The sequence below is a fragment of the Urocitellus parryii genome, chromosome 4 (genome assembly GCF_045843805.1).
Source record: "Urocitellus parryii isolate mUroPar1 chromosome 4, mUroPar1.hap1, whole genome shotgun sequence".
Lineage (NCBI taxonomy): Eukaryota > Metazoa > Chordata > Mammalia > Rodentia > Sciuridae > Urocitellus > Urocitellus parryii.
Window position 1 is genome coordinate 55,886,807 of NC_135534.1, and position 20,314 is coordinate 55,907,120.

Consider the following 20,314-nt stretch of genomic DNA (forward strand, 5'->3'; position numbering starts at 1 on the left):
TTCATATTCATACTTTCATCATCATAGCAAATATTTTTCTTTTTTGTCTGGTTTCCATAATTCCCCCCCCCCCCCCGTTTTAAAATTCTTATGTAGTTAAATTCCTGTTCAGGGAACAGGAATTGAAAACTTGTGCTTTCACCAACATGTATTTTATGATTTAGATCACGAGATAAAGGCCTAATTTTGTTTTTTACCCAAGAGTTATTATCTGAGTACCACCATTTACTGAACAATCCTCCTTCTATTCATAGATCTTCATTATGTGAAGTATATGTGCATATTTACTAAGTATATTATATACAATATGTAATCCACATACTAGTATATTTCTAAACTATTAAGTGACTCAGATTCTAAATTTTTTCAAATATATAATCATGTTCTCCATTACAATGTCAACATGCAACTTATTATATGTTAGGGCAATCTCATTTATCTTATAATTATTTTCTCTTTTCTCCAATGCCTCTTTTTTTTTTTTTTAAGTGCTAGAATTTTACATTTAAAACCTCACCAAAATTCTCTTTTGAGATTTGGAACAAATCTATAAATTAACTTGGGAACATTCCCTCTAGAAAAATTTTAAGACATTTTTTTATGTCCTTGTTAATTTTCGTTAATCTTATTAATATTATTCCACATTTTAATTTGATCCCTTAAAAAATTTAGTGGCATTACAAAGACATTTCCCACTCATATTTTTTTGATTTTTTGCAAGAGTTTAGAAAAGTAGTTATTTTGCATATTTAGCCTACTTTGATGGGTTAATTATATTTTTAAATATTTTAAAAACACAGACAACCCTTTTGGTTTGCCTAATACCATCAGTCTTTTATATTTAATGAGTATTATTTTGCTTTTCCATTTTAAATAATATACAATCAAAATTTTAATCCAATCAGTATTTTTGAAACTTTTTAGGGACTAGGGTTGTAGCTCAGTGGCAGAGTGCTTACCTAGCACATGTGAGGCACTTGGTTCAATCCTCAGCACTACATAAAACAATAAATAAATATTTTAAAGGACTTTTAATAAGGCATTTAACCTATTTTAAGAAATTGAGCCTTTATCTTGTTTCAGTCTCTTATTTTTTAATGCCAATTTCTTGAGTTCTTTTGTATTGTCTTTGACATAGGGGCTAAATATTTTTTTATCTTACCCATTGTTATGAGAGGTATGTTTTAGTTCAATTAGATGCATTTTCTAAGTTTTTGCCAAAATATGTTCCCTTGAATTGTTAAAATCAAGAAGAAAATGCTATTGAGTTTCCTGATATTTAAGATTATAAGTGTATCATACTTTCTTTTGCTATCTCTTCCCAAAGTTGTCAGATTTAGCAAACAGAAACAGAAGAACTGGTGAATTTGAATTTCAAAAATAAAATTTTAGTATAAGTACTTGGGACATACTTAAAAATAATTAAAATGTATATACTTATTTGAAATTCAAACTTAACTAAATCACCTGCATCTTATCTGACAACCTTACTCTTCCCTACAGACTTTTATATATATTCTGCTTTTATACTTAGCATTTGTATATTTTCCTGCACATCTATTTAATATTTTAAGTTTTGTAAACAATTTAACTATTCAGCCATAACTGCAAGTTTAACTGATTTCAGAAGTCATCACCAATCCTTTTATACCATGATTTCCACATTTGAACTCTAAGAAAGGCAAGTATATGGTACACTTTGTTTCTTGCTTATAGTTTATATATATATGCATATATATACATATATATATATGATTTGTTGATAAAAATTTTGTCGTTTTTAATCTCAGAATTCTGAAAGTGCTAGTCCCTTGCTTTTTTGAGTTACTGTTGCAAAGATCTTTATTCATGTTCCCTTTTTTATTTTGTAGATCACCAGAATTTTTCATTCTGCATACTTTTTCTAAGCTGTTTCTAAGATTGTTTTTAAAAACATTTTTGCCTAAAATCTAGTGAACATATATTTTTAAATCGGGAAAAATTAATTTCTTTGGTGACTGATTCTGTTTTTAATGTTTCCCTGGCCTCAAACTCACTATTCTCCTGCCTGCTTCCTGAACAGTTGAGATTACAGATGCACCCAAGTGTTATTTTACCTTCCTTAGAAACTTTAATCCTTACATTGTATTCCCTGATCTTCATGTCTTTTCTCATTGTTTCTATCACATTATCCTTTTCATTTATTCATTACTTGATGTTCTACAATGTTCATTCTGCTCATAGCCTTTACTTTCATACAGAATTTTAAATTTAACTGAAGACCTTCTTGTTGTCTATTTCTCTTCTTTACTTACTGAGTTCTACTCTAGTTTTATTGATATTTTTGTTATGATACTGAGGATATCAATTTTTATGAAATTCTGTTCTGGAACCTGAAAGAGCCAATTTTCAGGGTTTTAGGCTTCTAAGTCTTCAGGATGATATTCCTTTCTTTGATATTACAATTCCTCCTTATTTTCCTAAACAGGTCCATTTTTTCTTAGGAAGTAATATCTAAACATAACTATGCATCAATAGTTAGGACTTGTGGTTTAAATATTAGATGTCCCTCAAAAGTGTATGTGACACAATGCAAGAAAGTTTAGAGATGAAATGATTGGGTTGAGAGCCTTAACCCAATCAGTGAATTAATCTAATAGGACTAAGATAACTGATGGCAGGTAGAGTATGGCTGGAGATGGGTCACCGGGGGTGTGCCTTAAGGGTATATATTTTGTCCCTGGAGAGTGGACTTTCTCTCTGCTACCTGGTACTATGTGTCCAGCTGTTTTCTTCTGGCACCTTTCCACCATGGTCACACCCTGAGGAATGCATTAAGACCGCTGAAAACTGTGAGCCCCCAAATAAACTTTTCCTCCTCTATTTGTTCTTGTCAGGTCTTTTGGTCATAGCAGTGAAAAGCTGAGCAAAATAGGATTTGAGTATTCCTAACTCTATGACACATAATGGCCAACTCTCTTGTTACACAATTAGCTGTTACACAGCTGAGTTCAATTCTGTTCCAAGCAGATATTTCCATATTACCATTCTGTTCTACTGAAGTTAAATTCTATTGCTTGAATCTCTATTTCTGAACCAATAGATGATCTTTAGTTTCTAGAATTCACTATTAACTTTCATCCATACCTTTCTTAGGGAATCTAAATCTACTTGGTCTCTGAGCCTATGAATGAATGTGGAAACCTGGGGAGAAGTGGTTACCTCAAAGTGTAGCACCCTAGCAACAGAAGAATGGTTCCTGAGTTTTCTGGATGACAGTGATAACATCTCCAATGTATCTATTATCTTAGATACAGGGTCATATAATGTTTTCTCATCTTTTATCAGGTTGGTTTTGTTGCATGCAATTGAATTCTACTATAGTTTATTTGTCCATATTTGAACAATACCAGTTTGAATTTCAACTTTTGCAAATTCCATCTTTTTGTGGCTTCCCAAAGACTTTCTGAGGATGTCAAGAGATGTTCTTTCAAAGATGACTAGCCAGTTTCAATTAAAACCAAAATGAAATGCTTTGAAACAAAAATTAAAAGCATTCTGAAGTCAGTGAAAATACAAGTTGGACATTCAGTTTGATTTCATAAACATTAAAATGCACTGGAAAAAAGACTAGAATGCAACAGGATGCAAAAAAAATCTTTCCTTAAATTTTAATATATATTTTGTAATAATTATGTATTGTATTTATAGTAAAGAAATTACATTTTAATTTTAAATAAATAGTAATTCTCCTAAGAATTGCCTCTTGAGGTAGGAGGGGAAACTACTTTTGTTTAGAATTTTGTTTTAATTATAGGATTTGTTTTCCAGCAGCATTTATTGAGTTTAATGATTAAGCTTTACTTGAAGCTATTAATAAACAAGATTTATACAGTTTCTCTTTTGTGATTATTGTGAAGATGTGAATTCTGATCAAACCCTTTATAATACTCATGGCATTTATAAGTTTTCTCTCCCACGTGGACTCTTTGATGAATTCGAAGTGCTGAGCTATGACTGAAACCCTTACCACACTTTGCACATTGATAAGGCTTCTCTCCAGTGTGGACTCTCTGGTGGATGTGAAGATTAGAGCTGTGACTAAAGCCCTTCCCGCAATCAGCACATTTATAGGGTTTTTCTCCTGTATGAACTCTCTGATGAATGAGAAGATGTGAACGCTGACTGAATCCCTTACCACACTCTTCACATTTATAAGGTTTCTCTCCAGTGTGTATTCTTCGATGGGTGTGAAGTTTTGAACTCTTGCTAAAGCCCTTCCCACAGTCATGACAGGTATAAGGTTTCTCTCCTGTGTGGACCCTCTGGTGAATGCGAAGATCTGAGCTGTGGCTGAAGTCTTTCCCACAGTCACTACATTTATAAGGCTTCTCTCCTGTATGCACTCTCTGATGAATTTGAAGATTTGAGCGTTGAGTAAAGCGCTTACCACACTCATCACATTTAAAAGACTTCTCTCCTGTGTGTACTAACCGATGAATTCGAAGATTTGAGCTCTGACTGAAGCCCTTACCACATTCATCACACTTATATGGTTTTTCTCCAGTGTGGACTCTCTGATGAACATGAAGTACTGAACTCCGACTAAAACTCTTACCACACTGATCACACTTAAAGGGTTTTTCTTCTGTGTGAAGACTCTGATGAATGTGAAATAGTGAATTTGTACTGAGGTCCTTATTACACTCAAATTTATAGTGTTTCTCTTCTGTATGGACACTTTGATGACTATGAAGACAAGAAATCTGACTGAAGCTCTTACCACATATATTACATATATAAGGTATACCCCCTGTGAAGACTCTCTGATGAAAGTAAACTCCTGAGCCATGACTAAAGTTACTGCCAACTTCATCACATCCATACAGCTTCTTACTTATGTGGATTCTTGGATATCTGTAAAAATCTGATCTCTGAGAGAAGCATGCTGTGCCAATGGAGTATGGATAGAGGTTTTCTCCAAGTTGATTTCTCTTGTGGAGAACACATTGTGAGTTCCAATGACAAATTTCTTTACATTTAGTACATACACAGTATTTCTCCTCCATAGAGTCTCTTAGTAGGTCACACTGGCATATCTCCCCAATATATACTGGAAGGGCTTCTTCCACTGAATGCTGAGCTATGAATTTCTGGTCTTTTTCCATAAAAAGATTTTTCCTATATATGACAACATGGTTTCCGTCCCCTCGGAAACCATGAGAATCATTCATGTAATCTTCTCTACTAAAGTTTTGGGTGGTTTTAGTTTCTAAGGACTGCCAAGGTATTAACTTTCTGAATTTTAAGTTCCTATGGCTTGCACCTTCAAAGGTCAGTTCATAGCTTCCATACTCTGGTACTTGTGTGGAGAGAATTAACCACTCTTGACACTGGGAAAGATCTTGTTGCTTTACATTTTTGGAATCTAACCCTTGAATGGTTTCATTATAATTTTGATTCTCGTATATCTGAGTGCTAGCATTTCTCCAGCTCTGTAAGGAGGAAAATTTTCCATATTGTAAGTATTTGAATCGTTCTTCTTGTGGCTTGTAGCTCTCATTCAAGTTTCCTAGAAGAATAAACAGTTACTTTAGTGATGATATGAAGATTGTGCTTAAAGCTTTCCAATTATCTAAATTGAAGACTTTCATAATGGTAGGAAGATATGTGTGGAGAGGAGTAGGAATGAAGGGTATGACTTTGGCCGCTCCATTTGGGTCAGAGATTTATTTATTTTTGTACATTCATGTATATATTTATTCATTTGCTAATTCATTCATTTTACAAACATATCTTGAGCATCAATTTACAATTTATCAGGTACTATTTATAATAAAAAATAAGGCCAACTGCTTCATAGAAATAGTTTTGAAGACTAAACTTAACTATATTACCTTATTTGGGACATTATTATAAGAAGTAAAATATGTTTCTATTTTTCTGCTATAGAATAGTGTGGGAGACTGTGTGGAAAAAAAATGGCTGCATTAACTCTACTTATGCCTTTGGGTGCTCTCCTTCCACACTGTGTCTAGGCTTGGTAATATAATCTGCTCAGTGGGATAACAGCTAAAGTGTCACAAGCAGAAATTTGAAAAGTGCTTGCTTTCTCTCTTGCTGCTTTTGAAAATTCTGCAACCACCACCACCACATGAAGAAAGGGACATATAGCCAATGTATCTCCAATATCCCTAGTGATTTTGAGCCAACTGACAGACATATGAATTAGGCCAGTCATCCTTATCTTAAAATCACCCAGTCCCAAGAAAATCCCTCTATGAGACATCATCCATGATTCCTATTGAGGAATCATGAAAAAATAGTAAATTTTATCTTAAGCCACTAAGTTTGGGGTAGTTTGTTATATAACAAAAGGCAATTTGTACAAACAGTATGACGAAAAACAACTTTAGGAACAAACAAAACTTACTATGTATGGAGATTTGTGCTCTAAGAATAATATAGAAAATAATTAAAAATAATAATCACAAATATCTAGGTCACTGCATAACCCAGATGTCTTAGAAGATATTTTGCCTTTTATTTTACAGGTTGAGCATCCCTAATCCAAACATTCAAAAATCTGAAATACTCCAAAATCCAGTGCTGACATAATGCTCAAAAAATTTCAGACTTTGGAGCATTTTTGGATTAGGATTGCTCAAACAATAAAGATCATACAAATATTCCAAAATCCAAAAAATTCCAAAATCTAAAAAACATTTTTGGTCCCAAGCATTTTGCATGAGGGATACTCAAACTGTATTTGTCATCTGGCTTAAAACATATTTTGTGAATATTTTTTCTATCACACCAACATAAGCACTCAGACAAAGAACTGAAATACTCAACAAAATTGGTTCTAGAAAGCTCTAAATTCCTTGTGAGCTGGGATAACTTTACCTAATGACATGACATTTGTGTAGTTCTCCCACATAACCTCCCAGTAGAAATTTTTTTGAGAAGAATCCAGGAATTTCCACTCTTCCCAAGTAAAAATAATTGTTACATCTTCAAATGTTACTGCCATCTGGTTAAAGATCAGGCTTTTTGGGCAGAAGAAATCTAAGTGAGAGGATGAACAAAGAAAAAGATAGTTAGTAGGTAATATAAGTGGCAAACTACATAGAAAAAGAAAGAACTTCAAAAAAGGAAGAAAAACAAAAAAGGTAAGGGGAGATATAACAAGTAGCCAAATGGCTTAAAAATGTATCCAAATATCATCACTATCAAAGAAATACTTACATAGCACTTGTCTGTCAACCAATGAGCTAATCACTTCAACTTATATTTTAGTTAATCCTCATAGCAATCCTGTGTTGTAGATACTATTATTATTTTTGTACTACAAAATAGTAAATAATGGTTGAAACAGATTAATTCCAATGATCACAGAACTAGAAGGCAGCCCAGAAGGGACCCACACATGTACACTTCAGACAAGAATAATTTGCCAACTACAATAATATTACTCAATATTGCTTATATTATTGCTTCATGGGTGATCATTTTAGATATTATTTACTTCTTCCTATGAGATGATGAATTATATACTAGAGTTATATTCATCTTTTTCATACTATTTTCACTAATTTTCAGTTAAATCAATGCAGTGCTTATATAATTTTGACTATGATTATATAGTTTGTTTGAAAGGATGATTTGTTTTGTTCTAAGAAATTTGCTATCCTTATATTTTTATTTTGAAAAGCTCTATATAATTTATTTTATCAAGTGTCTCAGCCTACCCAACCGTTTTATTTTGGAAATGTTATCTTCTTGTTCTAATCTGGACTGGCTACTCTTTAAAGCTCAATTTTCAGTATTCCATAATTCTTTATTTTACTCTGTCATTTTGGAGGAACACATCAAAATGAGTCCAAACAAACCTATGAATATTAAGCTCACTGCCAGTGAAAAAAGGCAAAGGTGAGAAGCAGACGAGGTATTCCTCAATATACATCATTTAAGAGAATCTCCAAGCAGGATTACTAGGAAAAATTCCCAGATCATTTGAATCACAGTACATTGAAATCATCATTAACCCCTCATAACTGACTGAGTGAAGAAATGTAGACTAAAATTTTTTTCTCAGAATTGCTTCATTGTTACAAGCATTGCTTCTGAGACTGATTTTTTAAAATTCTAATGAATCTGTAGGTAATATTGTTTCCTCTATAAAAATATTTTAGGATCTTCTTTTGTTGATTCCTTGGGTTGGGGCTTTTTTGTTGATTATTCAGTGAGCATTACAATCTAGAGATTGTTCATCAACTCTATGAAATGTTCTCATGTTTCTCTGCAAAATTCCTTTCTTGATTTCTTTCATCTAGAAGACTGCACTTAAACTGAGTCCCCTATTAGTCATATATCAGTCTCCTGGATAGTCTGTATTTGCTTTGTCCATTTTCCCTTATATAATTTGTTTCTGTCTGTTTATTCTATCATATGGAAAAGTTTCCCAATTTTATCTTCAACTTTTCCATTGAATTTTTATTTTTTATTTTTATATTTTAACTTTAATGAGACTATGTTCATACTCATGGTTGTTTTTCTTGGCATTCTTTCTCACTTTATTGATGCTTTAAATATCTTTCTAAGAGTAAGAGTTTCGTGGATATAATGTCTTCTTTAATTACTTTAGAAATATTAATTAGAGTTTATAGTCTCTTGTCTACATAATGTTTCCTCAGACTCAATCCCTGTTTGCCCCACATTCATCTTGATTTCTATCTTTAAAATTGAAGAATTTACTCAAATATCTTATAATTCTTCTATTAGCTGTATATGTGATTCAAATACCAGAATTTTCCAGGAGTGTTCAGCTAGTTCAGAAAATTAAATGTCTAATCTCCTGTTTTTAGAAATGAAGATTTATAAATATACAAAATTCCTACATAAAATATTAGCTAATTGAATTAAGTAATGTATCAATAATACATCATGATCAAGTGCAGTTTATTCCAGGTATGCAAGGAGAGTTCAACAAAAGAAAAACTTAGCAACATAATTTCCTGTATTAATAACTATAGAAGACAATCATGATTATCTCAGCTAATTCAGGAAAATCCTGTAATATAAATTCTGTTAAATTGAACACCTCTATACATGGTATTAAGAAAAGCTTTTAGCAAACTAAAAAAATTTTTAAACTCTCTAAAATGTTAAAGGTGTATATTAAGAACTATAGGCTTAATGGAGATATTTCAATTGTAGTTCTTTATAAATAGTAACAAGAAAAGAATAACCACCATCACTGTTGCATAGTAACTAGAAGTTCTGGTAAATACTATAAGCAAAAGAAATAATAGGCATGAAGACTGGAAGCAAAAATACTAAATGTCATTATTTTCATACTTAGAGACATGTATCTTGAAAACTCATGAATATGCACATAAAACAAACTAAATATTCAGCAAAATTAACTAGTTACAATAAGACAATAGCATACTGTATCAGCAATCAGCTACTAGAAAGTAAAATTTCATATACAACAGCAACAAACAGACCACTTGAACCAAGAATATAAAAAACTATCCTTTCAAATTCCAAAGAGAAGAAGAAAGATTATCTGAATAAAAGGAGAAGCATGCTTCCATGCTCTTGGATGAGATGATTTAAATGCAATACAATTCAAGAATATTTGCAGTTGGATTTTTTTTTGAGAAACACAATATACTTTTTTTTTCCTTGAAATTTATAGGGAAGAAAAAGAAGTCCATAAAGAGAAGTAAACCAAGTGGGAAGACTTGCCTTACTAGATAATGACATACCACCAAAGGCTAGTAGAAAAATTAGATGAGAACAATCAATTAGTATAACAAAATAGAGGCCTCTCACTAACCAATATGCTTCTTTATGAAAACATGTTAATAATGAAGGTAGCATTATAAATCAAAGAGGAAAGTATGGATTCTTCACTAGATGGTGTTACAAAAAATGATTAATTATATGAAGAAAATATTAACAGGATTCCAGTATTATACCATATGTATTGGAAACACTACTTAACTGTTAAGGAAAGGCAATAAAGTAATCACAAGAAAATACCGGAGGGCTGGGGATGTGGCTCAAGCGGTAGCGCGCTCGCCTGGCATGCGTGCGGCCCGGGTTCGATCCTCAGCACCACATACAAAGATGTTGTGTCTGCCAAATACTAAAAAATAAATATTAAAAATTCTCTCTCTCTCTCCCTCTCTCTTAAAAAAAAAAAAAAAAGAAAATACCGGAATTTGAAAACTTTTGCCATTATTAAATGAATCCAAGAACTAGTTCTCTAGGGGAAAATATTAACATTACAATAGGTAAATCAAATAATATATAAAGCAAGTAAAATCCAGCAACACTTGTAGATTATAAATTATCATACTGCTGTATAACAATTCCAACACTTAAAGGCTCAAAAGAATAATTATTTATTATCTCTAACATTTTCTCTAGGCCAGAAATTTAGGAGTGAGTAGGCAGTTTTGGCTCAAATCTCTTATGAAATTGTTTTGAATTATTGTCTAGATCAACAGTCATCAAGTATCTTGACTGGGAGGGAGGATTCACTTTCACGATGACTCCCTCACATGGCAGGCAAATTGTTACTGATTGTTGATGTGGGGTCTCTGTTTCTCTCCACTTGGTCCTTTTATGTGGCCTGGACTATCTCTCAACATGGTAGAAATTTTCCCATGAGAGATACTGCCACATCGATGTTCATAGCAGCACAATTCACAATAGCTAGACTGTGGAACCAACCCAGATGCCCTTCAATGGATGAATGGATTAAAAAAATGTGGCAGTTATACACCATGGAGTATTACGCAGCTCTAAAAAATGACAAATTCATGGAATTTGCAGGGAAATGGATGGCACTAGAGCAGATTATGCTTAGTGAAGCCAGCCAATCCCTAAAAAACAAATACCAAATGTCTTCTTTGATATAATGAGAGTAACTAAGAATAGAGCAGGGAGAAAGAGCAGGAAGAAAAGATTGATATTAAACAGAGACACGAGATGGGAGGGAAAGAGAGAGAAAAGGGGAATTGCATGGAAATGGAAAGAGACCCTCATTGTTAAAAAAAACTACATAAAAGAGGTTGTGAGGGGAATTGGAAGAAAAAACAAGGAGAGAAATAAATTACAGTAGATGGGATAGAGAGAGAAGATGGGAGGGGAGGGGAGGGGGGATAGTAGAGGATAGGAAAGGTAGCAGAATACAACAGTTACTAATAGGGCATTATGTAAAAAGGTGAATGTGTAACTGATGTGATTCTGCAATCTGTATTTGGGGTAAAAATGGGAGTTCATAACTCACTTGAAACTAATGTCTGAAATATGATATGTCAAGAGCCGTGTAAGGTTTTGAACAACCAATAAAAAAAAAAGAAAAAAAATAATAAAATTGTAGCACATCAAAGACCAAAATAAATTTAAAGTAACTCAAGAAGAGGAATGGATTTCCCATTAAAAAGAATGATTAGACTGATATCTGTTTGCTCAGAAGTAATAGGAAACCAGTAGAAGTGGAATAAAATGTTAAATGTATTAAGGAAAAGCAACTGAATAATTTGTAATCTACATAAAATTGTTTCCTAAGACAACATAAAACAAAACAAAAATCCCAGGGAAACAAAATCAAGAAACGAAAGAGGTAAAAAATAGAGTAGATGGAATAAATTCTATCACTAAAAGAAAAAAGTGTTAAAAATCAATCCTAATTGTACATAAAAGCAGAATTCACTGTGGTATGGTCATAGATACCAATAGCATAATTTGGTTGATTTTATTCCTTAATTCTTCTATGCAATTATAATGCACCAATTAAAAATAAAAACATGTACCTGTAAATTAAAAAAAAAAATTTTCCCATGAGAAAAGCAAGGAAAAGGTTCATTATTTTTATGACTTAGTCTCATAATTCACACTGCATCATCTACTGAACTCCATGGTTTGAACCAATCATAAGCCTCTGACAGATCTGAGAGGAAGGGACACAGGCCCTGCCTATTGGTGGGGAAGAATATCAGTCACATTTCAAGAAGAACATTAAGGACAAGATAAATTATAATTGTGGTCATCTTTGGTAAATTTAATTTCCCACAACACTAAAGCATAATAAATTGATACTTTATTCCAGAATGTAAAGGAAGAGTTAAAATGAAAAGTTATTAAGTTTAAACCTTCTTAATAATGTCAAATAAGAAAGTCATAAAATTATTTCAATGAATGCTGAAAGAATACTTCCTGATCATATCTCAAAACCAAAAACAAAACATTAAAGGCATTCCCATTAAAACTGTAAACCTGAAAAAGATATTATAGATCCATGATCTTTACACCACTGATGTGAAAGCACATAGATTTTCTGTAGAGGGTAGGCTGCATAATTGAAGACTGTCATAAAATCAGCTGAAAACAACTGGAAGTTATAAAACAAATTAATGTCCTCAAATCCACTAATACAGTTGTACTCTATGGAAGCTTACATTATGTATACCAGAAGATATGTACAAGAACAATTAGAGTATAATAGTTACTATAACAGCAAAAGGCTGGAAATAATCCAAATGGTTCAACAACAATAGGATAAATAAGTTGTTCATACTATGAAATAGTACACAGTAGTGAAAAGGAACTATAGCTATGTAAAACAACAGATACAGTGTAAAAATAAAACATTATCCTAAAGAAATCATTCACAGAAGAATATATTTAGTCATTACATTGTACAATGTACAAAAATATGCAAAACTAAATAATTTCTAAGAGATGCAAATATGCACATTTTAAAATATAGGGAAAAGACTTAAAAATACTAAATACAACTTTTAATAAAGTGGTTATACGCCCTCCAGTTGGTGGGAATGAAAAAGTGGGGTTATCAGGAAGCTTTTAAAAGTATTTGTTGGTTTAGATGATGAGTGCAGATGTTATCTTATATTTTAAATTGTACATATGTGTTTTCATATACTCTTCTACATATATGCAATACATTACAATAAAGTTAAATTTTATATATCATATATAACATTCAATTAATACAGAAAAATAGCAAAGACATTATAACAAATTATTCTATGTAATATTTATAATAACAATACAAATATAAATATAAATTCCTCAAAATAAGTTTGACAAAGATACTTAGAGCCTATATAAAGATAGTTCTAGAATCTGGAAGATTAAAAAAGGGTTGAAAGAGTATGAAGATCCCATTCAATCTTAGGTAAAAAAAATATATAATTTTGTTCTCACTAAATTTACCTCTATTTTATAGGATCCAATCAAGATTCTAACAAGATTTTGATGAGGGGGTAGAAAAGATCTAACACAGTGGTTTTCAGGTGCTTTTGTAGAAAAAAAAAATCTGAAAGAGGAATAATAAGGGGAGAATAATTTAATAGCATATTTAAACTATAATAAGGCCTCTATAATAGCATCGGTTTGACACAGGAATAAAGAAAATAATATAAAAAAATAGAAACCTGCAAATGGTCCCAGGTTCAACAGTGAATTTTAAACATGACAGATGTGACATCAAATTTGTGGGGAAAAAAATGGCTTATTTAATTAATGATGTTTGGACAACTAAATAGACACTTGGAAGGAAACAATGAACTAGATTTTCTTCCTCCATATTTATGACTTGATGACTAAAAAGAGTTGTATCAGATATGAATTATATTTTAAGTAATAACTAATAAAATAGCAATTGACTCTTAGTGAGTTCTTTCTATATGTCAAACACTGTGCTAATTTTTGTGTGTGTGTGTCCTTATATACCATCATACTCCTACACAGTAAGTTTTATTTCCCCACTTTAAAGATGAGAAACTGGTCAAGTAATTAAATCTAGTTCATAAAACTAAGAAACAGTAGACATGAAACAAGCATAGACAGCAAGCTAAGATAGCACTAGCTATATTTTGACCAATATTCTATACTAATAAAACATACTGAAAGGTTAATATATTCAGTATTTAAAACTAATTATACCTAACTTTAACATTTTTTTCCCAAAATGGAAATCACCATAATGTCATTCTGAGGAATATTTCTAACATATGATCTCTTTCTTTCTTTTCTTTATCCTTTTTTTAAAACTTTATTTATTTATTTTTATGTGGTGCTGAGGATCAACCCCAGGGCCTTGCACATGAGAGGCAAGCGCTCTACTGCTGAGCCATACCCCAGCCCCTTTCTTTATCCTTATTAAATAAAAAAACTTATTTGTCTTAGTTGCCCATTAAGTTAATTACATATAATGGAACAACAATAAAAACACTCTGATACCAGTAAATATATTGGGAAATGGATCCACAAAACAGGAAAGCCCAAAAGTGATTTGTATGTGTGTCAAGAATTACTGAGTGAGGGGGTTGGGGTTGTGGCTCAGTGGTAGAGCACTTACCTAGCATGCATGAGGTACTGGGTTGAATCCCTAGCACCACATTAAAAAAAAAATTTTTTTTTAAAGTTAAATAAACAAGATAAAGGTATTGTGTCCATCTACAACTAAAATATTAAAAAATTACTAATTTTGTATATGAAAAGGGAGAACCACATTCAGTAGAGAAAGCAAATATTACCAGAAAAATTAAATAACCAAGTAGGAATTAAAAAAAAATGTTTAAGTTCTCCTGTCATTTCTCACATTCAAATAAATTTCTGATAGACTCAGGAGTTAAACTTTTAAAATACTTAAAAGTATAAAAAATAATTGAGGAAATAAAAGTAATTATATATTAGTTTGGAAATAAAGTTTATATTAAATTTGGAAATAAAAATACATTTCAATGCATAAGAATAGAAAGATAATATTTTGCTTTATACAAATTCAAAGCTCATTTAAACAAAGAAGCCCTTGAAAGTAAAGGGCAAATGGTAAAGTAAGAAAAATATTTACAATATGTAACAAATGATTTTTTTATATATATACAAGACTACCTACTATCAAATGGAAACAAAAAGGTTAGTAGGGAAAAAGGTAATATATGTCAATAGACCCTTCATCAAAAAAAATGCAAATTGTCAATAAATATAAGTAAAAAATAGTAAACCTTACTGAAGATTAAAGAGGATGCAAATGAAAGAAAAGTTTTAAAAATAATATCTAATGCTGGTAAAAGTTGAGCAAGTTAGGATCAAATTGTCATGCAATTTTAAGTTCATGCAATATTTCTAAAAAAGAACTTTAGGTTTTCAAAAGCCTAAAACATATTTATATCTGTTGACTGTTTTCCTATTTCTCAAAGTATATCTTAAGAAAGTAAAAAAGACATGTGTTTAATAAGTTTTGTATAAGAATATTAATTAGAAGTGGTTTATAATAGCAAAATAAGACATACTTAAATTTTCCCTAATAAAAGAATATTTAAATAAAGAATGGCATATACCTTGAATTAAATATTATATAGTCATTAAAACTCGTACTACTAAGAAAAGCTTAGAAAAATGCTCATTGTATGTTAAATGAAAAAAATATACAAATAATAGTCACTCATATTTAGCAAATATTTATTGAACGCTTACTACATGCAAGGTCCAGTTCTATACACTAGGAATATTCCCTGCCTTCCTGAAAAATTTTTAATAAAATTTTTTATAAATACTCATCTTCTGTATACATGTACCTTAGATAAACCTATGTTTAGTATTTATATATATATGTGTATATATATATATATATACATGTATGCATACATAATAATGTTTAAATAGGTTAGTGAGTATGTATGCATATTAAGTATTAGGTAAAAGGCTATAAGTAAGCACATCTAAATGTCAATAATGGCTGCTTATGGTTCATGTTGCACAAGAATAAATAACACATTTAATATGAATACTCCTCTATACTATGGCTTCATTTTGTACATTTATACTCCCCTGCAATAAGTTTGGTTACTTAATTTGTCCCCTCTAATTCTACCTGAGACTAAATGATGATTTTCCTGTAAATCTGAGCTACTGTTGCTGTGTTTTAAGTGCCATTCATTCTGATACAATTTAATGTGGATAATTCCATATATTATTAATTTCCTGGTTTAAATTACTCAGTGTAAAGACATTCTATTTATCTCAGAACACTAAGAACAATACAAATGATATGTAGCCTGAACTTGAATGACTGAATGAAGGAATGAATTAATGTTGGTAAAAATCCCTGGGTAGGAGGCATGGGCATGCTGCATAGGAGGCTTAGAAGCCTTTCTGCAAGTGAGGAACATGTTCTAAGCAATCTGATCCATGTGTCCTCACTGCTACTTCTACTACCTCCATTACCCATGAAGAATCAGGGCATTTTATAAGTAAGAAAAGACAATCCTATTTATCTGAGATCAAATTGTGAGGAAGACAGCATACAACTGTTTCTCCTTTGTGCTTCTCTTCTGGGAATGGGTGGAATGTTGAGACAACTAAGCTGGAGGTGGGTGAGGAAAGAAAGAATGAAAAACTGAGCATGGCACTAAATTCCCCACACAGTAAGTAAATATGACTTCCAAATCTCCTACAAAGAGGTCCAAAAAAGCCCAGAAACATTCCTGTTCCCCTTCAAGGATTAGAAAGCAGAGCTATAAAAATTGGCACTTTGATGCTTCTAAGCGTCTAGAGACACTAAGGGATAAAACTCTAGACATGAAAAACAAAATTTGACTTCACAGTTTGGTCTCTCCAGGGAGAAATTAATAATATATGGAGTTATCCACATTAGTTATCCACATTCATCAGAATGAATGGCACTTAAAACACAGCAACAGTAGCTCAGATTTACAGGAAAATCATCATTTAGTCTCAGGTAGAATTAGAGGGGACAAATTAGGTAACCAAACTTATTGCAGGGGAGTATAAATGTACAAAATGAAGCCATAGTATAGAGGAGTATTCATATTAAATGTGTTATTTATTCTTGTGCAACATGAACCATAAGCAGCCATTATTGACATTTAGATGTGTTTACTTATAGCCTTTTACCTAAAACTTAATATGCATACATACTCACTAACCTGTAAACATTATTAAATTAGTTATTAATTACATGTATTATTATATGGTTTATTTATATAAATTATTAATATAATATCATAAAGTAAATAATAGCAGCACATGTAAAAGTCTTCTTTCTGTTTTTAGAGTATTGCTCATATTTTGTTAAATTAACTTAAGGAAAAAATAATTCCATTGCCTTCTCTTACTTATTACAACAAAATACTAGATTTACTAGCTATCACAAAGGAAACTGGAATTTTGGAGAAGAATCAAGATCTAGACCTTCCAGAATATGATTATAATCTCAACTCTGCTATCAACCATTTCTAGAACTTTATAAAAAGATCCAAGTTCTACACTTTCCAAGGCCTTAGTTTCCTCACCTCTAAAGTGGGGGCATGAGCCTTTACCACTCAGGTTCTTCCTTGCTGATCACCGGTAAGTCTCTGGGAAAAAAGGAAGGCAATTAGTTAAGAACCCCCTATCTCTCAAGAGAAAAAAACTATTCACGCAGGTCCCAAGATGAGACATCAGAGTTCCACCAACGCACCACCGGCCGAGCTGGGTAGCATCCCTTCACTCGCACCAATGGTACTCAAGGAGCGGGATCTCAGGGCTACAGATCCGCGAAGCCTCGGCTCCTGCAGCAAGACCCGCAGGCCTCTGATGTGCATCCAGGTCCCCGGCCGAGTCCGCCCCAACACCTCCCAACCCAGCACCCGACCACCGGGCCAAGCTGCCTTTTGCCCTCTTCCCTCCTTAATCCTTAATAGGCAAGAGGAGCTAGGAGTAACCCACCTATACCGGGGTGTCGCCAATGTTTCTAAGTCGGAGTCGCGTTTCGGCCAAACTCTACTTTTCTGCCACTCTTCCTTCAGCCACAGCACTTCCCGCCCTTGTCCACATCTGGCTCGGGCCCTCTCGAGAGTCCGCGTCACTTACGGAGCCTCTGAAGGAACACCCGGAGGGTCCAAAACCCTAGGTCCACGCAAACAATGGCGCAGCCCGGCTAGATCGAAACGGAAGTCCGGTGTCTTCCAAGGCGTTGACTCAGCCGCGTTTCCAAGGATACAAGAGGGGCGGGGTGGGAGAGGAGCGCGCTGGAAGACGTGGCTCCTGATTGGCCAGAAAGATCGAGCAGCAGCGTAGCTCAACCTCTAGCAGTTCTTATTCCCGCGCGAAAGGACGGTATCCTCTGGCGCTTTTGAAACTTGGATGGAGCCTCTAGATGCTGAAGGTCCCGGGAAGTGGGGCATGGCTGAGGTGTCCGGGAAATGGGGTCACTGGCTTCGAATAGTCCTGGGATACTCACAGACTACAAATGCGTAACCCCTCAGCCTAAACCCTAGGAAATACTTGCTGTAGGATCGCTCTGGTTGGCGAAAGGTGGTTGCGCCCACTGTCGTGCCCTTGGAGGAACTGGCATCCCAGTCGCCAATCTCATGCCTAATCTTGAGGTTGGAGGCAAAGTGGGGCTGAGATGAACCCGTGGAAAGGAACCCCTTCTCGGTGTCCTGGGACCGCAGAAAGACTTGGAAGTGCATGCTCTTTTTTATTTTTAATTTTTTTAAAAAATGTTGATAGACCTCTATTTTATATATTTATATGTGGTACTGAGAATCGAACCCAGTGTCTCACACATGCCAGGAAAGTGCGCTACTGCTGAGCCCCAGCCCCAGCCTGCGCATGCTCTTTTACTAGGTAGTTGAGTGTGATATATTATGAAAATGTTTTTGCTTCCTTAAACTCTCTCTCTCTCTCTCTCTCTCTCTCTCTCTCTCTCTCTCTCTCTCTCTCTCTCTCTCTCTCTCTCTCTCTCCAGCCCTGGATCTGATTAGTAGTATTAAAACATTTTACTAGGCAAGGAAGCTTTGGTAAAGTTGTCATTAAAAGCAAAGAACTCCCTGGATTCTAATCTGAGTAAATCAGTTATTATTGATGAACCTTGGCTGCAACACAGGCCTCTTAGGATTAAACTATTTAGTGTAGTTAAAATGCTTAAACAAGAATATAATTTGTATGCAACCAAAGACATGAAAAATTGTGCTCCTATATGTGTGTAATAAGAATTGTAATGCATTCCATTGTCATATATAAATTTAAAAAAGAAGAAAAATAAAGAGCATAGTCAAAAAATGATTAAACCAGTCCCTGGTACATAGCAAGCACTTTTAAGTTTTAACTATATAGTTTAATGTTTAATAGGAGTAAATGACCCAGAGTCTGCCTGTCTGTGTCCCACCACAATGAGCACTTGAATTGCTTAAGACTTCATTGACCACATTTGGAAAATCATTTTGCATGGACCTCTCTCTGCCTTGAACATCAAGTTTAGCAATTAGAGCTTTGTTTCTAACAAAACATGTATGAAGATACGAATGGTGTGACTCTACTTTGTGTACAACCAGAGAAATGAAAAATTGTGCTCCATTTGTGTACTATGAATCAAAATCCATTCTGCTGTCATGTGTAACTAATTAGATAAATAAATAAATAAACAAACTTGACTTCACAGCTTCTTTTTGTAATTCACTAGGTTGTATGGGCAAGTAATTTAACCTCTCACCTTCAGTCTTCTCATATGTAAGATGAAGATTTCAATGTAGCAAAACAGTTATAATTGATAAAGTCCTAAATGCACATTGACCAGTAAGAACAAACAGTGGAGTTGGGCTCTTCTACTATTCTACTTTCAACCATAGTATATTAGTCATTACTATTAAAAATAATATGGCTGATCTATATAGTTAACTTTTCATCATTTCTGGCATATACTGTTGATGTTGTTTGACTTGTATTTTCATTTTTAAAAAAGTGTGCTTTAAGACTAAATTATTTTATATCAGAGGATATGAGAGTTGTAACTGGACTTTGAGCAATTTAAAACTCTTTTTGAGAGAGAAGTGAAACCTAGGATTTCAAACGACCAACTGCTAATGGATTAAGAACAATAATCATGGCCTTTTGCCTCCAGGTGCATTAATAATGTGTTCTTCTTGCCAAGTTTGGAGAAAATCAGGACCTTTTCATATAAATGAAAGTGAATGGGTCTCCCATTTCATAAGGTCAATAACATCTCTGTTAAAGATAGATGTGGAAGTTTTCAGAGATCTTAAGGAATGCCTACTTGAACGAGCTTCTCCACTGCCTGATCATAGTTATCAGCTTCAACTAAAACAGGGAAGTGGGTCTTATAGAGAAAAACCTAGGAATTAGAGCATGAATTTAGAAACCTAGTGTGGGTCTCCATCCCTCTGGGAAGGATATAAATGTGAACAACATGAGAGCCAAGATGTGAGAAATTAAATGTAATGTTTCTTGAAAAACATCTGAACCTCCGATCTGTAGAAATTCT

General features: G+C 33.3%; 1 protein-coding gene across 1 annotated transcript; it reads right to left on the reverse strand.

Annotated features, from left to right (window-relative positions):
* Positions 1-3,866: 3,866 nt before the first annotated feature.
* On the reverse strand, positions 3,867-17,912 carry Znf214 (zinc finger protein 214). The gene is made up of 4 exons (XM_026415028.2): positions 17,758-17,912; positions 17,343-17,405; positions 6,886-7,047; positions 3,867-5,551 (listed from the first exon to the last, which is right to left on the reverse strand). Exons 3-4 carry the CDS (start codon positions 7,010-7,012, stop codon positions 3,867-3,869), a joined length of 1,812 nt encoding a protein of 603 aa, XP_026270813.2. The 5' UTR covers positions 7,013-7,047; positions 17,343-17,405; positions 17,758-17,912.
* Between the last annotated feature and the right edge of the window lie 2,402 nt (positions 17,913-20,314).